The 20,786-nt window shown below is 52.0% G+C and overlaps 1 protein-coding gene across 1 annotated transcript; it reads right to left on the bottom strand.

Annotated features, from left to right (window-relative positions):
- Positions 1-16,365: 16,365 nt before the first annotated feature.
- LOC141462450 (cystatin-like) lies at positions 16,366-19,332 on the bottom strand. The gene is made up of 3 exons (XM_074144269.1): positions 18,850-19,332; positions 18,137-18,250; positions 16,366-17,029 (listed from the first exon to the last, which is right to left on the bottom strand). Exons 1-3 carry the CDS (start codon positions 19,081-19,083, stop codon positions 16,952-16,954), a joined length of 426 nt encoding a protein of 141 aa, XP_074000370.1. The 5' UTR covers positions 19,084-19,332; the 3' UTR covers positions 16,366-16,951.
- Positions 19,333-20,786: the final 1,454 nt, after the last annotated feature.

Raw genomic sequence — 20,786 nt, 5'->3', positions numbered from 1 at the left:
ATCCAGTCTGATCCTCTCTTGTTTCCATCTATGTCCATTCTCCCTCATCTTCCCACTATGCACTGCTGTGAAGAGCGCAGACCCTTCTGGCTGACCTCTTCGTAGTATCATAGAATCATAGAATCATCTAGGTTGGAAGGGACCTTCAAGATTATCCAGTCCAACCATCAACCTAACTCTGACAAAAAACAAACAAACAAACAAAAAAAAAAAAAAACCACACACAAAAAACCCCATCACTAAACCATGTCCCCCAGCACCATGTCAACCTGTCTTTTGAACACCTCCAGGGATGGTGCCTCAACCACTTCCCTGGGCAGCCCATTCCAATGCTTGATAACCCTTTCAGTGAAAAAATTCTTCCTAATATCCAATCTTAACCTCCCCTGGCGCAACTTGAGGCCGTTTCCTCTAGTCCTGTCGCCTGTGACTTGGGAGAAGATACTGGGGATCTGCTATTAAGTCCTCCTGGACGTTCCCTTCTCCAAACTTAAAGGGCAAGAGCTCCAGCCCGACCACCTCACTGGTATCCGTGGCCATATCATAGCACCACAGAAACGTGCAGAAGACAAAAATCTTCCCCTGTGCAAAAGGGGTGGGCCAGGATTCATCCTGCTCCGTGAACATCACCAGGCATGCAATCCATTTTCTCCAGTTTCATCTGCCACCCCACTGCCCCAGTTACTCTCCAGCAGCCAGATTAACGTGGAATGAGTTTTCCTGTAGGATCAGCCATTCATCTTTCCTTGGCAGCCCCCCAGCTTCTGCCAAAACAATTTGTTCAGGCCTACAGGGCTGGAAGTTTGGAGAGATTTTTTTCTCCAGCGCAGGCCAGTAAATGTGATTTGTGCCATTGCTAGTAAAAGGCCACGAGCTTTCTACTGCCCTGACTGTGTGAGATCGCAGGATGTGCCTTGGCCCAAACTAATTTTGGCTTCTTTCAGCCGTGACTCTAGATGTAAAGCCAACTGCATGCAAGGGTGACACCTGAGGTCCTGGACTACAAACGCAACCCACGGTGGTCAAAGTGTGGTCACTACTGGAGTGAGCAGGTAAGAGCACGTAAGAAGACAATGTTAAGAAAATATATAAAGGTAAATCTACTGCTACCCTCAGGCTCCTCCATGCCAAGATCTCAGGATAACTCACTGGGAACAACCAGTTTCTCCATGTGACTCAGACTGAAGTCCCAAGTGAAGGACGCAGAGGTGGAAGGGTGATTGTGACACCCACGAGAAGGGATGGATACTGGGAAGCTTTTGTATACAATGTTAACCATTTAATACAGAATCACAGAATCTTCTAGGTTGGAAGGGACCTTCAAGATCATCGGGTCCAACCATCAACCTAACTGACAAAAATAAACACCCACAAAACAACAAAATGCAACACCATCACTAAACCATGTCTCCCAGCACCACGTCAACCTGTCTTTTGAACACTTCCAGGGATGGTGCCTCAACCACCTCCCTGGGCAGCCCATTCCAATGTCTGATAACCCTTTCAGTGAAAAAATTTTTCCTAATATCCAGCCTGAACCTCCCCTGGCGCAACCTGAGGCCATTTCCTCTAGTCCTGTCGCCCGTGACTTGGGAGAAGAGACCGACCCCCGCCTCTCTGCACCCTCCTTTCAGGTAGTTGTAGAGAGCAATAAGGTCTCCCCTCAGCCTCCTTTTCTCCAGGCTGAATAACCCTAGTTCCCTCAGCTTCTCCTCATAAGACTTGTGCTCCAGGCCCCTCACCAGCTTTGTTGCTCTTCTCTGGACCCGCTCCAGCACCTCGATGTCTTTTTTGTGGTAGGGGGCCCAAAACTGGACACAGTACTCAAGGTGGGGTCTCACCAGTGCCGAGTACAGGGCATTTAGTACATTTAGTTGATGAGGCTTTTCTGGTTGAGGTAGGTCAAAGCCCATTAATACAAAAAGTGCAATAATAATACTACCTTTCTGTGATATTTGGGTTATTAGGGTTTTATGAAGGACTACAAATGAACACCATTCAGGCAACACTGACTTGTGCATCTTTACAGGAGCAGTGGCAGGCAGGCAGGGAGAAAAAGTGGCACTGCCACCCCCGTTCTAACCTCTGCCAAATTTGTGTAAATGTCCTCAAAACCCTGCTGACTCCTTTTCCATCCCCCACAGCACAATGGCAGGGTCTGAGCTTTAGTTGCCCGTGGTGGCTTGGAGCATCCCAGTTGGCAAGAACCTTACCTCATGTAAGGTACCATTTGAAATCCCCCTCCAGATTGCATGTTGCTTTAATACAGAGGGGGTTTCTGCCTTGGAAACCACTAGTAACTTGTGTTGGGCTCTGCTATGCAAGATAAAAAGTCAAGAGCTTAGGACAACCAAGGAACCAGAAACCACCCTTAGACATCCTTCATTCTCAGAACAATTTCTTTTTTGGTGCAGTCTGGAGGCCTTACTCACTTTGTATGGTACTTTATAATAATAAAAATAAAACATATCAGCAAAACGGACCTGTGATAACATTAAATTCATTAAGAGCAAAACAGACAAGACAAGTAACTCTGAGATGAACTCAAATTAGTGAATTAAGTGTTGTCTCAGATCTGCAAATCCACCAACCAATGGCAGCAGGTAATCAAATCCAAAAGGGGACAAAAAACTCCATTTGCTGCTCCAGTCTTGGTCTTCAGATGGACGTGAAAAGATATTTTCCCTCTGCTCTGTCCCTTACTCAACACTTTGCGTTCTCTCACATATCGCCTCCTTAAACTCCGGCTGGCTGTTAGCAGAAAACGAGGAATTTCACCATGCCTGAACTGGGCAGAGCCAGGACCATCCCCAGGACTCTGAGCCAAGCACACCCAATTAATTTTTGTACCTTCGCAACCTTTTCCATTTGATACAAGACAATTTGCAGTTTTCCGCGTCTCGCCTCAAACTGGGGTCTGTCACCCTCACAGGGAAGAAATAAGCTCTTAATTGATGGCACAATGTCCCAGGAGCAAGAAAGCGAGCAACAGGCAAACAAAAAATGAACCTGATTTTCATTTCTTCTGCACAATGATCCCAATTATGCCATATATCACATCATTTGCATTGCCACAACACAACCTTTTATATCTGCTTGAGTTGCAAGCCATTTAATCTCAGCCTACCTTTTAAAAAAAGGCTTGTAGAAAACAAGACGCTTGCTTTATGCTGATGCAGTTAAGGGAGCTAATTTCAATTCTGAAGCAAACAAGATTTATCCAAGTTAATAGCCTGAGGGGTCCAGGAGCCAACTGGAGTAAGGCTCTTGTTGTTCCCTTTTAATAATCCATGGGACAATCCCAGGTATTTACATAAATTGAATCCTCCAGATCTCATCTAATTTTCAGGCAATAATTTCCTAAGGGGGAGGACATTTACCGCTAATTTCAGAAGTGTGCATATGACTTTTGCTGGCTCTGCACGTGGCCCTGAAACATATCTGGGGCGGCGTAAGGACAGTTTCCCACTCGGCACTTAGTTGCCAGGATTAAATGCCACCGAGCATCAACAAAGGCGGTTTCAGTGTCTGCAAGAGTCCGTGGTTTACTCCCCCCGTTCCAGGGTCTGCCTATACAAGGAGCTGGTGTTCAGCAGCTCCGATATTTACGAGCAGTGCAGTGACACGAGTCAGCGGCTGTTCTTGGGAAAGGCCACGCAAAGTTCTACAAAAGCATAATAGACTGCATTTCAATGAGGCCAGAGACCTGGAGAATCACTAAATTAATTTAATCTGCCATGAACATATTATAACTCCTGCACCTTATTGATCATGCTGGAGAAACATCCGGTATCTGCCTCTTTTCTTACAGCAACGTGTGGAAAAGCAGCCCATTATTTCAGCAACAGAAGGGAATATTGTCTTATGGAGAGCCTGGTTTTCCTGAGGAGCTAATCACAACGAGATATCGCTGGTGTAACCTTTTTAGCAGAGCTCAGGGAAGTTCATAGCCCTTCCCTGGGAAAAAAAAAAAAAAAAAGAAAAAAAAAAGTTGGTATCTGTATAAAAATTTGCTAACAGCTGCAAATTCAGTTTGTCCCTCTCTGTGTTTGTTTGGTTGCTTCTCTCAGCACCTGCCGGGCACGAGGGTAGCGGAGGACCCGTGGTCGGGGATGCACGTGTTCCAGCATCCCGGTTCTCACGCTCGCTTACACAGCCTCAGGACCTGCGCTTGCAGGTCTACCACGATCTACACCCTGCAGCTATTTTTGTCACAGCTGGGCTACCTAGCAAAACGCATTTTCTCTTGCAAAACCGGACAGAAATCACAAAGTAAAAAAAAAAAAAGTAAATCCACGTACGCTCACTCAACAACCCAGCACCAAAAAATATGAGTGCACGGGCCCCTCTGCCACTGAGCAGCGGGGTGGTGAAGGACAAGGCATTTCCCTGCTGCTTGTCCCACCTCTCTGTTGGATCCAGCCGCAGCATCAGCATAAAAGCGGCAGCTCAGGGTGCAGAGCCCTTTGCCCAGAGCAGGGCCAGGCCACTGTCACAGCCAGAGGTGCCGCTGGAGCTGCTGGAGGATTTCTGGCAGAACAAGGGGGCCCTGTCTTTGCTCCTGGGCTGCTTCTGCAGTCTTAAAGCGTGCCAGGGGAGGAGTTCGCTGGCTGCACCGGCATTTGATGTCCCTCAGATAAACCATGCCTCTGAACCGGCAAGCCTGGCTGATCATACCTGCCTGGAAGGGAGGTGAGGAGATGTTTCCTCCTTGGTCCAGTTCGAGTGGAGGAACAAGAAAGAATGTGCTCACCACACACTGCATTTTTGAGGGCTGTTGGGTGCTAAGCCTCAGAACACGTTTTTGGGGCATATATAGCATCAGCTGTGGAGGACAGGCACGTTCCTATCAGCGTTCCTCAAAAGACAGGGAGAAAACTCAGAAGCACCAAAGACTCAAGAAGTATCTTATCTTGATCTGAAGGAACACGACAAATTCCCCTTCCCACCCAGGGGCAGACACATGTGGTTTTGCCCTTCGCAACTGCACAAACAGCTTAATTATCCTCAGAAGCAGGACAAGAAGATGGGGTGAAATTAAAATCATCTCCTTCAGTTTAAGGAGCACCTGGAAACAAGGTGCTGGGAGGTACCTTGTAGCAGCTTTGTCTGCTGGCGATGGAAATATCCAGGCAAACAGGCGCTGATCCTGCAGAAGAGTGTCTGCTTGGGACATTCAGGATTTTGTGGGCCTGGCTGAGGCAGTGTCCGTCCCCCTCGGGCTCCTGGGCCTGGGTGATCAAAGCAAAATGCAGCTTCAGGCGGGCTGTGTCAGACCTTCTTCCTCCAGGAGGCACCTGGAAAGAAAGACATGACCATGTACCTGCTGGGATAAGGGATAGGGTTTGTGGCTGATGCCTGGCTCTGCCTTGCTTGTGCTAAGCATAAAAAACCAGCCTTCCTTCTGTCCCCAGCCCAGTCCTGCATCCCCTGTGAGATGGTGACCCCCTGTGGAAAGCTTTTAGGCTACACATACGAGGCTGCAAGAGGTGAGAACATTAGCTCAGCACTGGGGAAAGGAAGGGTTTACTTAGCCCCAGGTACCTGGGACCACTTTTCCCTACTGGAATTTATCCATTCCCTCACTTGCCCTGCTCCTCCCTGCTAAACGTGTCATGTCACCTTTCTGAAGATGAGTAGAGACACGAGAGCGGGACAGAACCACAGCATCACCTTCCATCTCATCTGCCTGTCTCATCTGGAGGCAAGAGCCACCAAACAAGTCCCACCCCAGGCTTCAGGCACCCAGCATTCGGCAGTCTCAGCAGCCCAAGGCCAAGCACATCTGAGCAATCCCCAACAGGGAAAGTCCTGTACAGCCCAACCCAGGGGTCTGCAGCCAAGAGCAGCCCCCTCCATCCCAGTCCCACTCTCTGAAAAGGGAGACCGGAGGGGGGTTCCCAAAGGGTATGGGCAAAGGAGCCCGCAGACTCCATCTCCATGAAGCTGACATCTTCAGAGTAGACAATGCCTGCATGGGGGCCTGCTCACAGGCAGGATGCCACCCCAAAACAGGAGGAAGCACAAAGGGCCCTGCAGCCCCAGTGCAGAGCAGAGCCCAGGCTGCACGACAAAAAGGAGTCGGGGGGTTTCCTCCAGCCTTTGTGCAGCAGAAGTGCCTTTTTCTCTCTTCCAGTCCTGGGAGACACAAATGCGACGGTCAGGCATCACCTGTCTTTCAGAAGGGCTTGTGAGATGGCATCTTCCACAGGACAACACAGATGCCCCGGGAAAACGTGGATGGTGATGATCGAGCACAGGGAAGAGCAACCCAAATGTCAGCAGAGGGATGTCCTGGTGGCGTTGCAGCTTGCAAGCTGGTTCCAGCCCCCGTCACACAGCACCTTCCTCAAGGGTAGATATTGCCTCAACACCTCAGTCACTTCACGCACAAACTAAAATAAAATGTTCTTAAAGTAAAAGTGAAAATAGAAAACTTCATTGCCTGTGCCAGTATTTCAGACCAAGGTCCGATCTACACCTCTCTCTTGGCTAAAGTGGGGTTTCTGCAGTGCCCTGCTCCCTTTGCAGCAGCTACTTTGGCACCACAAAGGTGCCTGAGCAACCAAAGTTCTTGGAGGCATCACTCCAGGTGATGTACAGCCCTTCACATGACCAAACACAAGATTTAATGAAAAGCTATCGCCAAGAAACTCCCTGTTACCTCAGGGAGATTTGGGAGCCGATCTCAGTGTGAGACCTTGTGCTGTCTCCACTGCCAGTCCCAGGCACTGGAAGCCCCTGTAGACAGTGACCTGGATGAGGGGACCGAGTGTATCCTCAGCAAGTTTGCTGATGATACCAAGTTGGGTGGGGTGGCTGACACCCCGGAGGGCCACGCTGCCATCCAGCGAGACCTGGACAGGCTGGAGAGCTGGGCAAGGAAGAACCTCATGACGTTCAACAGGGAAAAGTGTAGGGTCCTGCACCTGGGGAAGAAGAATGTTAGGCACCAATACAGGTTAGGTGTGGACCTGCTGGAGTCAAGTTCTGAAGAGAAAGATCTGGGGGTCCTGGTAGACAGCAAAATGACAATGAGCAAGCAGTGTGCTCTTGTGGCCAGGAAAGCCAATGGAATCCTGGGCTGCATAGGGAAGAGTGTGGCCAGTAGGTCGAGGGAGGTCATTCTCCCCCTCTACTCTGCACTGGTGAGGCCACAACTGGAGTATTGCATCCAGTTCTGGGCTCCCCAATTCAAGAGGGATAGGGAACTACTGGAGAGAGTCCAGCGAAGGGCAACAGAGATGATTAAGGGATTGGAGCATCTCCCTTATGAAGAAAGGCTGAGAGAGCTGGGACTCTTTAGCCTGGAGAAGAGAAGGCTGAGGGGAGACCTTATTAATGCTTATAAGTATCTGAAGGGTGGGTTGAAGGAGGAGGGAGCCAGACTCTTTTCAGTGGTTCCCAGTGACAGGACAAGGGGCAACGGGCACAAGTTGGAACATAGGAGGTTCCACTCGAATATGAGAAAGAATTTCTTCACGGTGAGGGTGACAGAGCCCTGGAACAGGCTGCCCAGGGAGGTTGTGGAGTCCCCTTCTTTGGAGATTTTCAAGACCCGCCTGGATGCAGTCCTGAGTAGCATTCTCTAAGCAATCCTGCTTCAGCAGGGGAGTTGGACTAGATGATCTATACGGTCCCTTCCAACTCTAAAAAAATTCAGTGAAATTCAGTGAAATTCTGCCACGGCTCTTGTGTTGGCTGCGTGTGTCAGGGTGAAGGAGCAGAGGCCAGCCCCTAAGCTGCTCACTGGATTCACTGACAGGAGTCATCCCTGGGACCAGCCCCTGCTCTCCAGCTCAGCCAGGCCAGCACAGCCTCACTGGATGGGAGAGGATGCTCACCGAGAACCTCAACCCCTTCACGAGTGTCCTCTCATCAGCACTCAGGAAGCACTTCTGCTTTCAAGGGCTTGAAGGACAACTGAAGTGCTACAGATTTCTCCAAACCCCTTTAAAAAGTAAGAAAAAAACCCCACCATTCAGGCTGGCACGCAGCTTGTGGCGTAGGCCCAGAGGCAGGCTCATCTCCAAGCAAGTCACTTCTGTGACTAGACTTCTTGGACTAGATGATCTTGAAGGTTCCTTCCAACCTAGATGATTCTATGGTGCACAGTGCTGCTTTAGATCCAAAACGGTCTTCCCCACCGGGCTCTGCCATGAGCATCACCCTCAGGATGGTCACAGATGCTGAGGACCGCATCCCTGAGCCACGGCTTTGCAGCAGCCCAGAGCTCCCCATCCTGTCCCAGCACAGCGAGCGTCAGTCCCCACTGGAAGCTCCCCAGTTAGCCAACATACTGGGAGGCAACATCACCATCTTCCTTTCTCCGCTCCCAGCACCAGACGTGGTGGAGCACTGAGGGCTTTTCCCCTTCCGAGGACAAACAGGCTAATTTCAGTGCACTCAAGTGGAAAATGCGGTAGGCGTCTGAAATGTGACCAAAACACGTCAGTCTGGGGCCAATTTTTAACTTCACACTCACTACTCACTCTTGCTACTTCCCGATCGAACTGGCTCCGTTGATAGCCAGAGGATGCTGGGGTTTTTCTGGGGATGATAGCCAGAGGATGCTGGGGACAAGCTCTGCGGTTAGTACCGAGCTGACGATCTTTGTGATGAGATGGGAAAAAAAAAACTGGTTTGTGGCAGCTGCGGCTCTTCCCTGTCAAATCCTACCCCACCAGACCCAAGAGCACACCAGCCCTTTCTCCTATGAGTCCTGGTGGACCCCAACGACATCTGCTTGGGGGATTAAATATCTAGCTCTATTCCCCCCTCCACCGTGCTGTGGACTGGGTTTCTCCCCAGCAGCTGCTTCCCCCAGCATGTGCAGGCTTCAGTCCCATCAGGGGCTGCAATCAAGGGGTCAAAACTAGATTTTTTTATTTTTTTTTTCTCCCCGAGTGCTCTTGATTTGTGCTGGATTGCTGAAAGCGTGTCTGTGCTCCTTTTCATCTAATATCCGAACCCCGCTCCTTCTTGCTTTCCCAGCACAGGCATCCGCAAGAAGCCTTTGCTGTGATTGTGGGAGAGTAGTTTAAAACCATACAGAGCAAAAAGTCTCTCGCCAGTTCTCCGACTTCCTATCAAACTGAAATCCCAGAGGCAGCTTTGTCGGAAAGCCTCCGCGCCAAGCCAGCTGGGCAGAAATCGCATCAGAGCTGCGGCAACATTAGGTTTGGTTACTCTCTCAACATTTTGCAGAAGAAATCATTTCCACTGATCCGCCCGGGGTGTGCAGGAGACGGACAAGGTGTCAGATTTAACAGGAAAAACATTTTCTGCTAAGGCAGAAAGCAGTGAAAAGGCCTACTATTCAGGGAGGGAAAATAGATAATTAGAAATCTGTAGTCATCTTAACAAGTCCCGTGAGTTTTAACAAGGGAAAGTCAGTGTAGTTAAGACAAACTGCCCAGCCAAGCCATGCTCAGAGGTCCGAGGCTAATTTCATTTTACAGGCTACTGCTCTCCTTGAGGGGAGCCTGTTCCTGAAGAGTTCCCAGATGTCCCTCCTGGGACCTGCCCTGTGACCCCCGAGTTCACCAACCCGCACCTCTGCACAACCGGAGCTTGGTACCTCCAGCTTCACCCAGAAAAACTGCAACACGTGACGTGAAGAACATCTTTTCGAATGGCTTTGGTGCCCCCTCTCCTCCGGAGAAGACATGCTCAGAACTAGCGTGGCTGCGTTCGCAAACTGAAGTCGCTCAAAAAGCCCAGACTAACTTTTCTCTGGCCTTTTCTTCATCAGCATCGGTGGCTTCGTCCAGCTCCGTTGGCCATCAGCAAGCTAAGGCCAGGCTTACTAGCCACAAAAGCCTCCCGATGTTCCTGCATGGGGAAAAACCATTGTGCTTTTAGCCTTTAGTACCCAGAGGTAGCAACCTGCCTGGTCAGCCGCTTGGGAAGGGTCCTGGCACAGCTCACCTTGCGCCAGGACGACAACAGCGATGTAGCAAAGAGCGGGTGAAGAGAGATGCTCACCAGCCCTGCAGCTGCCGTGGCTGCCACGCGATGGAGGGTGGCGTTTCATTTCCTCTCTGTCACGTAGCAATTCGCAGCATCAAACAGCAGATGTTCAGAGAAGAGCGGTCCACGCTTCCCTCATCTCTGCGAAGGGTGGGAAGTCCCTGCATGGGAAGCCTTTGAGGGCGACAGCACTGACCTCCCCACCCCACAGTCAAGGGTGGGCGATGTTACCGGGAACGAGGAGGATTCAGGCTTCACTGATGTTAGTGCCAGGGGTTTTAAGCTGCTCTTAGCCACTTCTGGCACTTGGAGATGGTAACTTTCCTCCAGGGATGTCAGGGCTTCCCTCCTTGGCCCCACAAGAAGGGAAGAAAACCACCGCTCACCTGTAACCTGGGACAAGGGAGCCGGGGGGATGCTTAGTGTGAACATCACTGCTTCACCTGAAACTACTCTTCCTTGCTAACTTTTATATTCAAGACATAAAATCAATTCCCTGGCCAGGCCTGAGCCCCAGTTTCTTCTCCAGCCGGGGGGAGTGTCCTTTGTGGTACCTGCGCTCCGTGGGAGGACGGAGAGGATGCTGCTGGGTTTGGCTTGTCTATGGGAGCATCTCGCAGCTGGCCACACGCACAGAAGGGGATCCTTCTGAAGAGTCTCTTAGGGAGAAACTTTCACTTTTCAGCACTCATATTGGTTCCTATCTGCTCATACTATTATTATTTTTTTTAATTGTTATACTTGGAGGTGTTGGTGGATGAGAAGCTCAACACGAGCTGGGGGTGCACGCTGGCAGCCCAGAAAGCCAACCGCATCCTGGGCTGCATCAAGAGAAGTGTGGCCAGCAGGTCACGGGAGGTGATTCTACCCCTCTACTCTGCGCTTGTGAGACCCCACCTGGAGTACTGTGCCCAGCTTTGGAGTCCTCAACACAGGAAGGACATGGACCTGTTGGAGCGGGTCCAGCAGAGGGCCACGAAGATGATCAGAGGGCTGGAGCACCTCCCCTATGAAGACAGACTGAGAGAGCTGGGGTTGTTCAGCGTGGAGAAGAGAAAGCTCCAGGAAGACCTCATGGCAGCCTTCCAATATCTGAAGGGAGCCTACAGGAGAGCCGGAGAGGGACTCTTTGTCAGGAAGTGTAGTGACAGGACAAGGGGTAACAGTTTTAAATTGGAAGAGAGGAGATTTAGATTAGATACCAGAAAGAAATTCTTTCCTGTGAGGGTGGTGAGACACTGGAACAGGTTGCCCAGAGAAGCTGTGGATGCCCCATCCGTGGAGGTGTTCAAGGCCAGGCTGGATGGGGCTTTGAGCAACCTGCTCTAGTGGAGGTGTCCCTGCCCATGGCAGGGGGCTTGGAACCAGATGATCTTTAAGGTCCCTTCCAACTCCAACCATTCTATGATTCTATGTTTCCACACCTAGATTTTACTTTAATCTTCCTTTGTGTTTTTTCCCCCTGTCATTCCCCAGGTTAAGGGGGGGAGGATGAAGTGATGTTGCCACACAGTGTCCCTCCCCTACAGACAGTTGCTGTGAATAGCCAGGATGCCTGTTGGCAAGGTGAGTGGCAAGAGCCACCTCCAGCGCTGCCCGCCCGCAGACCTGGGCCGGGAGGTAAGTACAGGGAGAAGATGCCTTCGCTTGCTGATGATGGCCTCACCCCAGCTAGAGCCAGATCATCCCGGGGTGCTTAAAAAAAAAAAAAAAAAAAAAGGGGGTGGAGATGGCATGACACAAGGTATGACGTTTCTTGGCTGGTGGGGAAGAGGGGACAGTGCCTGCCAGCAAGGCACGGTACAAAGAGGGCATCCTGAGTCACCGGTGGGTTTTCCCCAGCTGGAATCGGAGAAAGGTTTCCCCATCATCAGTCTTACACACGCAAATACCCAGACCCACCTCCAGAAAGGTCAGAAATAGCACCCAACACGCCCCAAGACTCATGCGCCAGCTTACCATGGAGACGAGCATCTCAACTTCTCCTTTTTCTTCCCCGTTGCAAAATCCTGCAGTAGGACCCTACCAGCTCACAGAGGTTGAGCAATACCACCACAATGACATGGGAGAGAAGCTTTAGCAAGTGTCACCTCGAGCCCTGTGTCCTACCCCAGGGTGCACCACCACACTGAGCCGTGCCCCATGTAAGAGAGGGACAGCAGGGAGAGGCTCGCGAGGGATTTGCACTGCAGAGCCTGCAGGTTGGCCGCTCTTCTCAATCAAGCCAGGTGGACACCAAGAGTCCTCCTCGCCCCTCCCTGCCGTGCCTGGGACCGTGCTGCCTGGAGAGAACCACGAACCAGCCTTCCCACCTTCTCACCAGCAAGCCACCACCACAACTGGGTGACAAGACTCGCGGAAGGGTCTAGCGCTGTCAGCAGTGACCAACTTAGAACAGAACACTTTCCTGCTTGACCCTGCAGAAATGATCTCCAGATTACCATTGCATCCTGCAAGGAAAGGGGTCTGAAGTCTTACTTACCTCTCTGGTGCCATCATCAGGCGATAAAGCACCAGGATTCAAAGTATGGATATGGGTTTGATCAGTAAATTTGAGCGCACTACGGTGATTCTAAGGCATTGCATATTAACGATGAACACAAACAACCTGTCATCTTTGAAGACTCATGAAGACGTCTCCATGCCTTAGGCTAAGCAATACCGTACAACCCGAGCACATGCACATTGGCCACAGCACTGGGTGGCCCTGCCCTAAGGCTGGAGGGTGACCTGGAGATCCTTACACCATCATTTGCTTTCATAATTGCAGGAAATTGCAATTTAGGCTGTGTGCAGAGGGAAGTGTTCCGTACCTGACAAGAGTGGTGATAGTTTCAAGGACCTCAGAAAGACCCTGCAGGGATACGTCCCAGGGAGCAGCACCAGGAGAGGCTGAGCCAGGAACCAAGGTGGCCATGCCCTCACCAACAGGGCACAGTCCCACGGGGTCTCAGCATGGCTGGTAGAGACGGGTGGGACAGGGTCCATCAACAGCCTCAGACACAGCAAGGGGATGAATCAGGACCAGAGTCCCTCCAGGAAGCACGGTCTGGAGCAGGTGATGATGCTAGAGACAAAGCTACGAGGCAGGTCCAAGGTCCATGCAGTAGGCAGGGCTGGAGATAAGGACATATCTAATGCAGCTCAGACAGGGACAGGGGACACAGACTTAAGCTTAAATGAGGTCCTAGGCCACGGGCAGAGGAGGTATGTGGGTGAGGGTCACAGATAAGGTGAAAAAAGCCAAAGGCAACCTGTACCCCATTTCTCAACACCATCTGGGCTCTTTAGTTCTCATGATAAAGCTGCTTTCTATCACAGACTCTCAAACACGCCCTTCAAAAAAGCCAGGTAGGCTGAATGCTGCCAGCCTGGTCAGGTGGGGTCAATACCTTCTGCTAATGAGGATATAGCCCCGTTGTCTTCAACTGAGCATGCCATAGTCGTGGCACACCAGTAACACCTACAGGCTCCAAAAACATCACAGCTTTCACAGCTGCGTGTCTCAGCTGTGCTTTGCAGAGCTGGGAGCTAGAAGTCCACATGAGTGCGGGTCTGGAGGTGCAGGCACTGCTAAGGAGAGCTACGCTTCTCGGCCGGTTGGCTCTAAATCTCTCCCCGAGTCCCAGAGCCAGGGAAAAGCCTTGGGTTCATGAGCTTGTAGCAGCAGCAAAGCTCTGACTCTCCCCTAAGTTTAAGGAAGAACGACCCCAGAATTGATCCGCCAGAGGCATAACAAGAGACGGCATGAAATAAGCCTTCCCCTGCTCGCTCCTTCATGCCTCCCACTGACATTTGAAAAAGTCAGGCAGCGAACACAGCTAAAAATGAGGGCTCAGCGTTGAGCTGACCCAGCTGCCGCCAGCCAGCCCAGCTGAAAGACCCGCCAAGTGAAACGCTCTTGGCAGGGGAACTTCCACTAACGCTCTCAGCCTGTCGCAAGTGCCCAGTAACGCAGTGGAAAGCCCACAGTGGAAGGTGCCTAAAATTAGGTCAGCCTTTTTTGGGGCGTTTGCCCCCAGGGCAGAGCGCGTCGGGACAATCACCAAAGGCTGACACTCAGCAGCTTGTGAGGATGGGGTAATCTGTGCCCTCCTTCTAGTCGTGCCCTTAGTCATTGGCATTTCAACATGAAAATGCAATTCCTTTGAATTCAGGAGCTCGCGACACCCAAACTCTCATTTTCTGTGGCACGGCCACTTTTTTTCCTCGCACACTGTTCGGAGCTGCTGGCTAATAAATACAGCTAAAATGGTGGAAATGCTTGGTTACATCCATCTGCATCCTTATTTCTTGCCCAGTCTCTTTACTAAGGAGACCAATAAAATTACCCATCCAGGCCTCAAGCCAAGATGATAAAAGGGAAACACGGGCAAACCCACCAAAAGCATGATGGAGCTCCTTCGCCACCGCCTAGTGCTCGCATAGAGAGGCTGGAAAATAGGGAATTGGCATGTACGAGCAAAGGGAGCAGTTAGAAAAATGGCAAGTGAGGGTACCCGAGCAGCTTGGCACCAGGGCTTCCTCGGTCAGCGGGGTTACTGACCCAGCGGCGCGGCAGGCAGACACCTGCACGGTCACCAACCTGCCCGGCAAGAGAAACAGGACATTTTCATGCACGGCACTCAGAGGGAATGGAGCAATGATGGGGGAAAGCAGGAGGAATAATTCCTACGGGATCCGAGCACATCCCGGATGGAGATCCTTGTTGTCAGGCAACCAACCCATCCCCCTGACAACCAACGTGAATGGAGATCCGGCCCTGTGCTCACCGCAAGCTCATCAAACCCCGGCGAGGATGGGAAGCGGCATTTCCCTCTGGGGAAAGGGCAACCCACAGAAGATGCACTCCTAGGGAGCTGAATGTCCCACTAGAAGCTGGTTTTCTGGTAACTTTCTTGTTTTGCTCTCCTTCATTAGATATGAGCCCCCCCCCCCACTCCATGCCCAAAGATGCGGTTGTCTTGGCTCTCGTGGAGACCCCATTTTTAGGCAAAGAATGACAGCACCCTTACGCTTCTCACCTCAAGCCGCTTTCTCCAGCCACCAGATCCCTTCTTGCAGCTCTTCTCCACACCCTTCCCACCTTCCTTTCAAAACTGGACACAGGACTCCTAGGCTAGAAGATTTAACACTGGACTCGCTTTATCCCTGGGTGAGATTTACACCAAGATAAATAAGTTCACTTCGAAACACAGAAAAGCGAAGATAAAGTAAGAAATGCCCTATTAGGGCTGTGCAAACTGGAAGCGCCCCCATTGCTCACCTCAGCACCCTCACCCGCTCCCAAGACTCCCTTCTCTTCACCTGGCCCCTTCCTCCATTACCTGAAGATGGAATTTCTTTCCAGGGGATCCTGCTCCTTCCTTCCAGTCTTACCCCAGGAGTCAGGAGTAAAAACCCAAACACCCCTCCTGTGCACGATCCCAAGCTCCAGGCTCACCCACCTTTTGCTCAGGTAACCTTCCTTGTCCCTTTTCCTTGGCTGCTGGGACATCACATCACAAAACATTGAAAAAGATACTTCCCCCCCCCCCCCCCCCCCCCTAGATCTGGAGCTGTTTTTCCCCTAGCTCTGGAGCCACCTTGCCCCGTGATGTCCCCAAACACAGTGCCACACTTAACAGAAACCAGCAGCAAAGGCCCCACCAGGCCTGTACGTGCACCAGGATTTAGAGGGTTGCTGCTGGGGAACATCCACGCTCACAGAACAAAGCCAGGGTTTGCAAACAAGACCCATTTGCTACAAAACTTACACTGGCCGATAATAATATTTCTTATCGGTTACGCATTTAACACCAATCACTAACTTTCCTGCTGTTTTTGCACCAGGCTGTCCTCAGGCTAAGTGAGTTACGGGTATGGGGGTCATGTCCTTCCCTGCAGCACAAATTCATCAGGATTTAATAGAAAACTCAGCCAGTTCTTGGGTGCTGATCCTCCCTGCCTGACCATTTAAAGGTTACTTGCCCAGATCAAACTTCATCCAAACACTACCCAATTAAAACAAAGCCGGAGAATAGCACAGTCTCACAGCCCAGATGGGCTCATGACCGATCCACTCCAGGCCTTTCTGCACCCACCTCTGCTTGCAAATGGAAGCTGTGATGGGTCAGGCACATGGCCTGAAGAAGCCATTCCTCTAGCTCCACTGGTTCAGGTGCTAAATGCAATGAGCCATGGGTTTGGGCAGGAAGGAAAGGCCTGGGGGAAGAACAGGGTCACCATCAAGGACCAGGTGCCAGAGGAAGCAAGGGCTCCTTAAAAATGCTCAAAGGTAGTGCAGGAAGACAGCTGAGTGGCCAATTCTTACACAGCACAGCTGCATAAATACACACAGCCCCAAAACACAGCAGCCAGGACCTGAAATCACAACCTTACTACAAGTGTCTTCAAAAGCAGAGTGTTTCTTCGAACAGCCAAGGACTTCCATCCCTTACCCAAAACAAGAGGCCAGATTAAGGGACAGGGAGGCAGGGTTTGTCTCCCCCCTGATCAGGGCCCCACCTTCCTTCTCACCCCATTCCTTGGGCATGACAGACTAGGTCACAAATAAAAGCAAACCCTCCCTCCTCCAAGGAAAACCCACACATCACAGCATTAATTCATTTTTTATGTTTACAGTAGTAACTTAACAGAGATACCAAGTTGGGGTTGGTTTTTTGGGGGTTTTTTTGTGGTTTGGTTGTTGTTTTTTTTTTTAAATCAGAATGCTGATGTTAGAGTTACTTTATTGGGAAAGCCGTAGGAAGACCAAAACAGCTGCTCTAAAATGCTATTACAAAGAAAAATAAAAGTTGAGATCACACTGTGCTTTTAAGGAAAGTTACATAGTTTAACTTGCATAGCACAAGCATACGTAAGTAGTTAACAGGCATCGATGAAGCCCATCTCAAACTGTGTTATTGCTTTCGGGTTTTTTTTTTTTCTTTTAAATCTGAGCAACTGGTTGCTGGTCTCTGCTGGAACCAAGGGAATCTTACTCGCAGTTACTTTCGAGTAGTTTAATTTGGTTCAGCCAAGGAACAGTGTACACTACGAAGTCGCAAATGGTGTGCTAAGGAGAGAAAGAAAAAAAAAGCAATTATCAGATTAAGAGCATAAAACAGTGTCATTGACCATTGTTCTACACTGATTTACTACCCCACACGATCCAGAACGCGTGCCACTTCTGTGGCTCTCTAGACATGCACTCTCCTGCCACGGATTCTGGAGCACTACCCTTGTTAATACCTGCTCGGGATGAATCACTTCTCTCAAACAGCAGCAGAGAAGCTGAGCAGTCAGAACTTCTGAGGATCTGCTCACCTCCTTTACCCAGTCACACACAGGGTGGGTAATACTCCAACATAAGCTCTCAGGCACAGGTGAGCACACCCACACGGCTAATCCATGTGTGCACGCGCCAAACCACTGCAGCCAGTACACACACCAGCTTCTAGCTAGGTGTTTAATGCATCACACTTCCCATACATGCAGGCAGAAAGGGCATGTACACAGAGAAGTTAATTACTTGTATTAATTACAGTGATTGGCTTAAGTACTACGGAAGAACTAGGCTCAGGCCAGAACAAGGCAGACCTACTTAGTGCTCTCACCCGACAAGCTAAAGTAGTCCTGAAAGAGCATTGCTATTAGACACAACTCCCACGTGACAGCTTGGTGGACAAAGAACAGGGGTAATCTGCCTCCTGTGATCAGTGCTTAGCCCAGAGCACTATTCACAGTAATGCAAGTCCCCCAGGAAAGCGTGTCAAGTCAAGCTTGTTTACATCACCATGGGTCAGCGGGAGCTGAGAATCGTATGCGGACTCAGGACACTGGACTGAGCACCAGGAAACCAGTAGGCTTGGCAGAGTTTCCTCCGCACATCCTTGTGATCCAGACCATGAGCACCTTTTTTAAGAGGACTGAGGCACACACAGTCCTCCATGCACTACAGCCTCAGATCCCCACTCACAAGACAGGCTAAAAAGAGCCCTGCCTTCTCCGTCACCATCATCTGGCAAGACAAGTTCTGCAAGGGCAGCACCTTGTTAAGCGTAAAGGCACAAGGTCTCTGATCTTGGCTGGGGCAGGCAGCGCCCATACCTCTCTGTACTAAGGCAGGCAGAGGGAAGGGGCAGGAAACCCAGGGGCCAGCACGCTGTGCTCCAGATCCTACCTTGGCCATCTGCGGCTCGTCATGGAAAGAGCAGCTCTGGAGATCAGTTGCTGGCTTGGGGCAAGTTGTCCGGGCGATCTCAACTTTCATCATGTACTTGATTCCAGACACAAGCTGCAACAAGACAAGAGGGCAGAAGCAGCTTTATTTGCAGCACGCACAGAAGGGGCTCGCTGACGAAGGGAAGCCTAGCAGAAAGGCAGAGAGTTTTCTGGTTACACGATGGAAGCCAGAGTCCAGAAGCACAGATCATCAGGTTGTGTGTGGCAACCTCGACAGAAGAGGCGCTTGGCACCCTTTCAAAAAACAGGAAACAAAATCCAAGTAAACAAAGCCTCACAGCGCAGCTTTCCCTGGTCAGTAAACAGAGACATGCGTTAACCCAACAGCAACGCCTGCCAGTCACTGCCTTCTCCAGTAACACACAGCACCCAAGGGCATTCGGCCTGGCAAGACCCGAGCTACACAAGAAAAAAAAAAAAAAAAGAAAAGGCTTTTATTCACCTTCTGTGGAGAAAAAAAAAAGAGAGAACGACCCAGCTTTAAGAACCCCTCAAGCTCGAGGCCTGCTCCTTCTCCAAGGAAATCCCACAGCCGCTCCCCGGAGGGTGCCTGAGCCGACCCCAACGTCGCCCCCACAGTCCCCTCGCCCCAGCCCGGGGGCCCACCCGGCGGCCGCCGCCGCTTCCAAGCCTGTCGCCCTCGGCACCCACCTGCCTCTTGGCGCTGATGACCCGCACCACCCGGCTGGAGTACATGTCGTTGCTGGCCCTGTTGTACTCCACCATGGCGAACTGCAGGGCCCGCTGCAGGCCCTCATCGTTGTCGGCGTTGTCGACGTCCACCGGGGCCCCCAAGAGCCGCGGTCGGTCGGCACCGCTCAGGGCGGCGTTGGCGAGCAGCAGGGCCGCGGCCAGCAGCGTCAGGCAACCGCTCGCTCCGGCCATGGCTGCGCACTCAGTCGCCACCCCCACCGACAGCCGCGGCCATTTTAAAGCCGGCGGGGCGGGGCGCGGCGGGGCGGGGCGGGCGGCGGCCTCGGCCCAAAACACACCGCCCCCTCCCTACGTCTCTCCCTCCCTTCCTCTTTCCCCTCACTCCCTTTTTCCCTGCCGTATCCCCCGTAGGCGTGGGCAGTGTCAGCACTTCGGCCCCACACCAGGCTCTGCCCCCCTCCCGCAAGCTCCCTGAGGAGCAGCCCGAGGGCAGGGCTCGGCTGCCTCAGGGCTGCCTGCCTCCCCGGTGAGGGGACTCGGGGTGCCCCGGGAACAGACTTTAGAGCCGGGCAAGGTGCCTGACCAGAAGCCCCCCCCTCTGAAGTCCCTTCTCGGTGCCGCTTTCCTTTCAAAGGCCGGCGCTGTGAGGGGGAGAGGGTTTGGGGAACCTCTCCGCCCTGGGGAAAGGCCTGTGCCCTCGGAGCCGTCTTTTGCTTGTGGAAAAAAACCCTGTGTCCCCCCTGTCCCTCGGGGAGGGGACAGGAGGTGGGCGAGGAGGTGGCAGCGGCATTGCGCTGCCCACGGCCATCCCTCCGCAGGGGTACAGGCGGAGGAGGATGTTTTCCTGCGCGGGTCCGGGAAGTCGGAGGCTTTTTCCAGGCTCTGCCCCCTCCTGGGTTATTCTAGCACCTATTTCCCTCTGCGGCGGAAGGAAAACAAAAGCCACAGAGCATTTTAAGCTACAAATGTGGCTCCCGGCATAAAACACCGCAGTGGCGTTGCCAAGATCTGCCTCCGCAGCGCTGGTGTTGCCTCATCCACGCTTAATTGCTGCCCCCGAAGGTCGGCGGGCGCCTTGTGGCAGGGGGTGGCTTCCCAGCCGCAGCGCTTAGCTTCCCGTCGCCCCTCCTAACCTATCTGCCCCCATCCCGCCGGGAATTCTAAGTTTGGAAAGACGGGAACCTCGCAGAGCGCAAAGGAAGCCAGCTCCGGTGGAGCCTTAGGGCCTGGCCGGAGTGGTTGAGGTTAAGAGAAGGGGGACGTTTTGTGCCTGAATATCGGCGGAAGGCCCCACAATGAAAAGGAACGGGGGGGGGGCTTGGCTGGAAAGGCCGCCCGCAGGCTGGCGGTACCCAGCGTGAGAGGTTATCACGGGAAAAATCCTCGTGCTTGGCATCATAATCCAGCGACGGGGTTAGGGAAAGGCACGGGCACCACCGAAGCACCAGAGAGGGGAGGGAGACGGTGGTACTGGGAGGTGAGCCAGAGCTGCTAGCGGCTGCGGGAGCCTTTCTCTGTTTATCTTTTCCTTAACTGGCCTGGGATCCCGACTGGATCAGTTTAAAACTCAAGGTTAGAGCTCGCCTAAGTGTCTTCAAAGGCAAAAGCTCCCTTTCGTGCTGCCGGTGACTGCTGCCAACAGGAGCAGCCGGCCGTGGCCTGAATCAGTCACTGTCTCCAACGTACCTGCCAGGTCTCTTCCCACTGCCCCGTGCTGACCCTGCCAGCTCGAGCCTCCACCAAGCCGTGCCCTGGCTCCCAGCCGCTGGAGATGGCCACCAGCCCCACAGGGCACGTGCAGGGATCCGTGCCTCACACTACCGCCCAAGGGAACCATCCTGAGAGGGAAAACCAGTGCCTTTGGGATTCAGGGAGCTTTGACCTTGCAGGCAAACATGCTTAGCCCTGCTTGGGTCATCTCGTTGGAGTTTAGG

This window comes from Numenius arquata, chromosome 2 (genome assembly GCF_964106895.1).
Source record: "Numenius arquata chromosome 2, bNumArq3.hap1.1, whole genome shotgun sequence".
NCBI lineage: Eukaryota > Metazoa > Chordata > Aves > Charadriiformes > Scolopacidae > Numenius > Numenius arquata.
The sequence above is the reverse complement of the archived record's forward strand: the minus strand, read 5'-3'. Positions and strand labels throughout refer to the sequence as shown.

What these genes read in the sequence shown, in the direction of transcription:
- LOC141462450 (XM_074144269.1), bottom strand. Translation starts at nt 19,083, where the DNA reads ATGGCCGGAGCGAGCGGTTGCCTGACGCTGCTGGCCGCGGCCCTGCTG. An exon ending in TCATCAGCGCCAAGAGGCAG is followed by an intron (nt 18,251 to 18,849) that starts GTGGGTGCCGAG and finishes GTCTTGTTGCAG; the next exon opens with CTTGTGTCTGGAATCAAGTA. An exon ending in ACGAGCCGCAGATGGCCAAG is followed by an intron (nt 17,030 to 18,136) that starts GTAGGATCTGGA and finishes TTCTCTCCTTAG; the next exon opens with CACACCATTTGCGACTTCGT.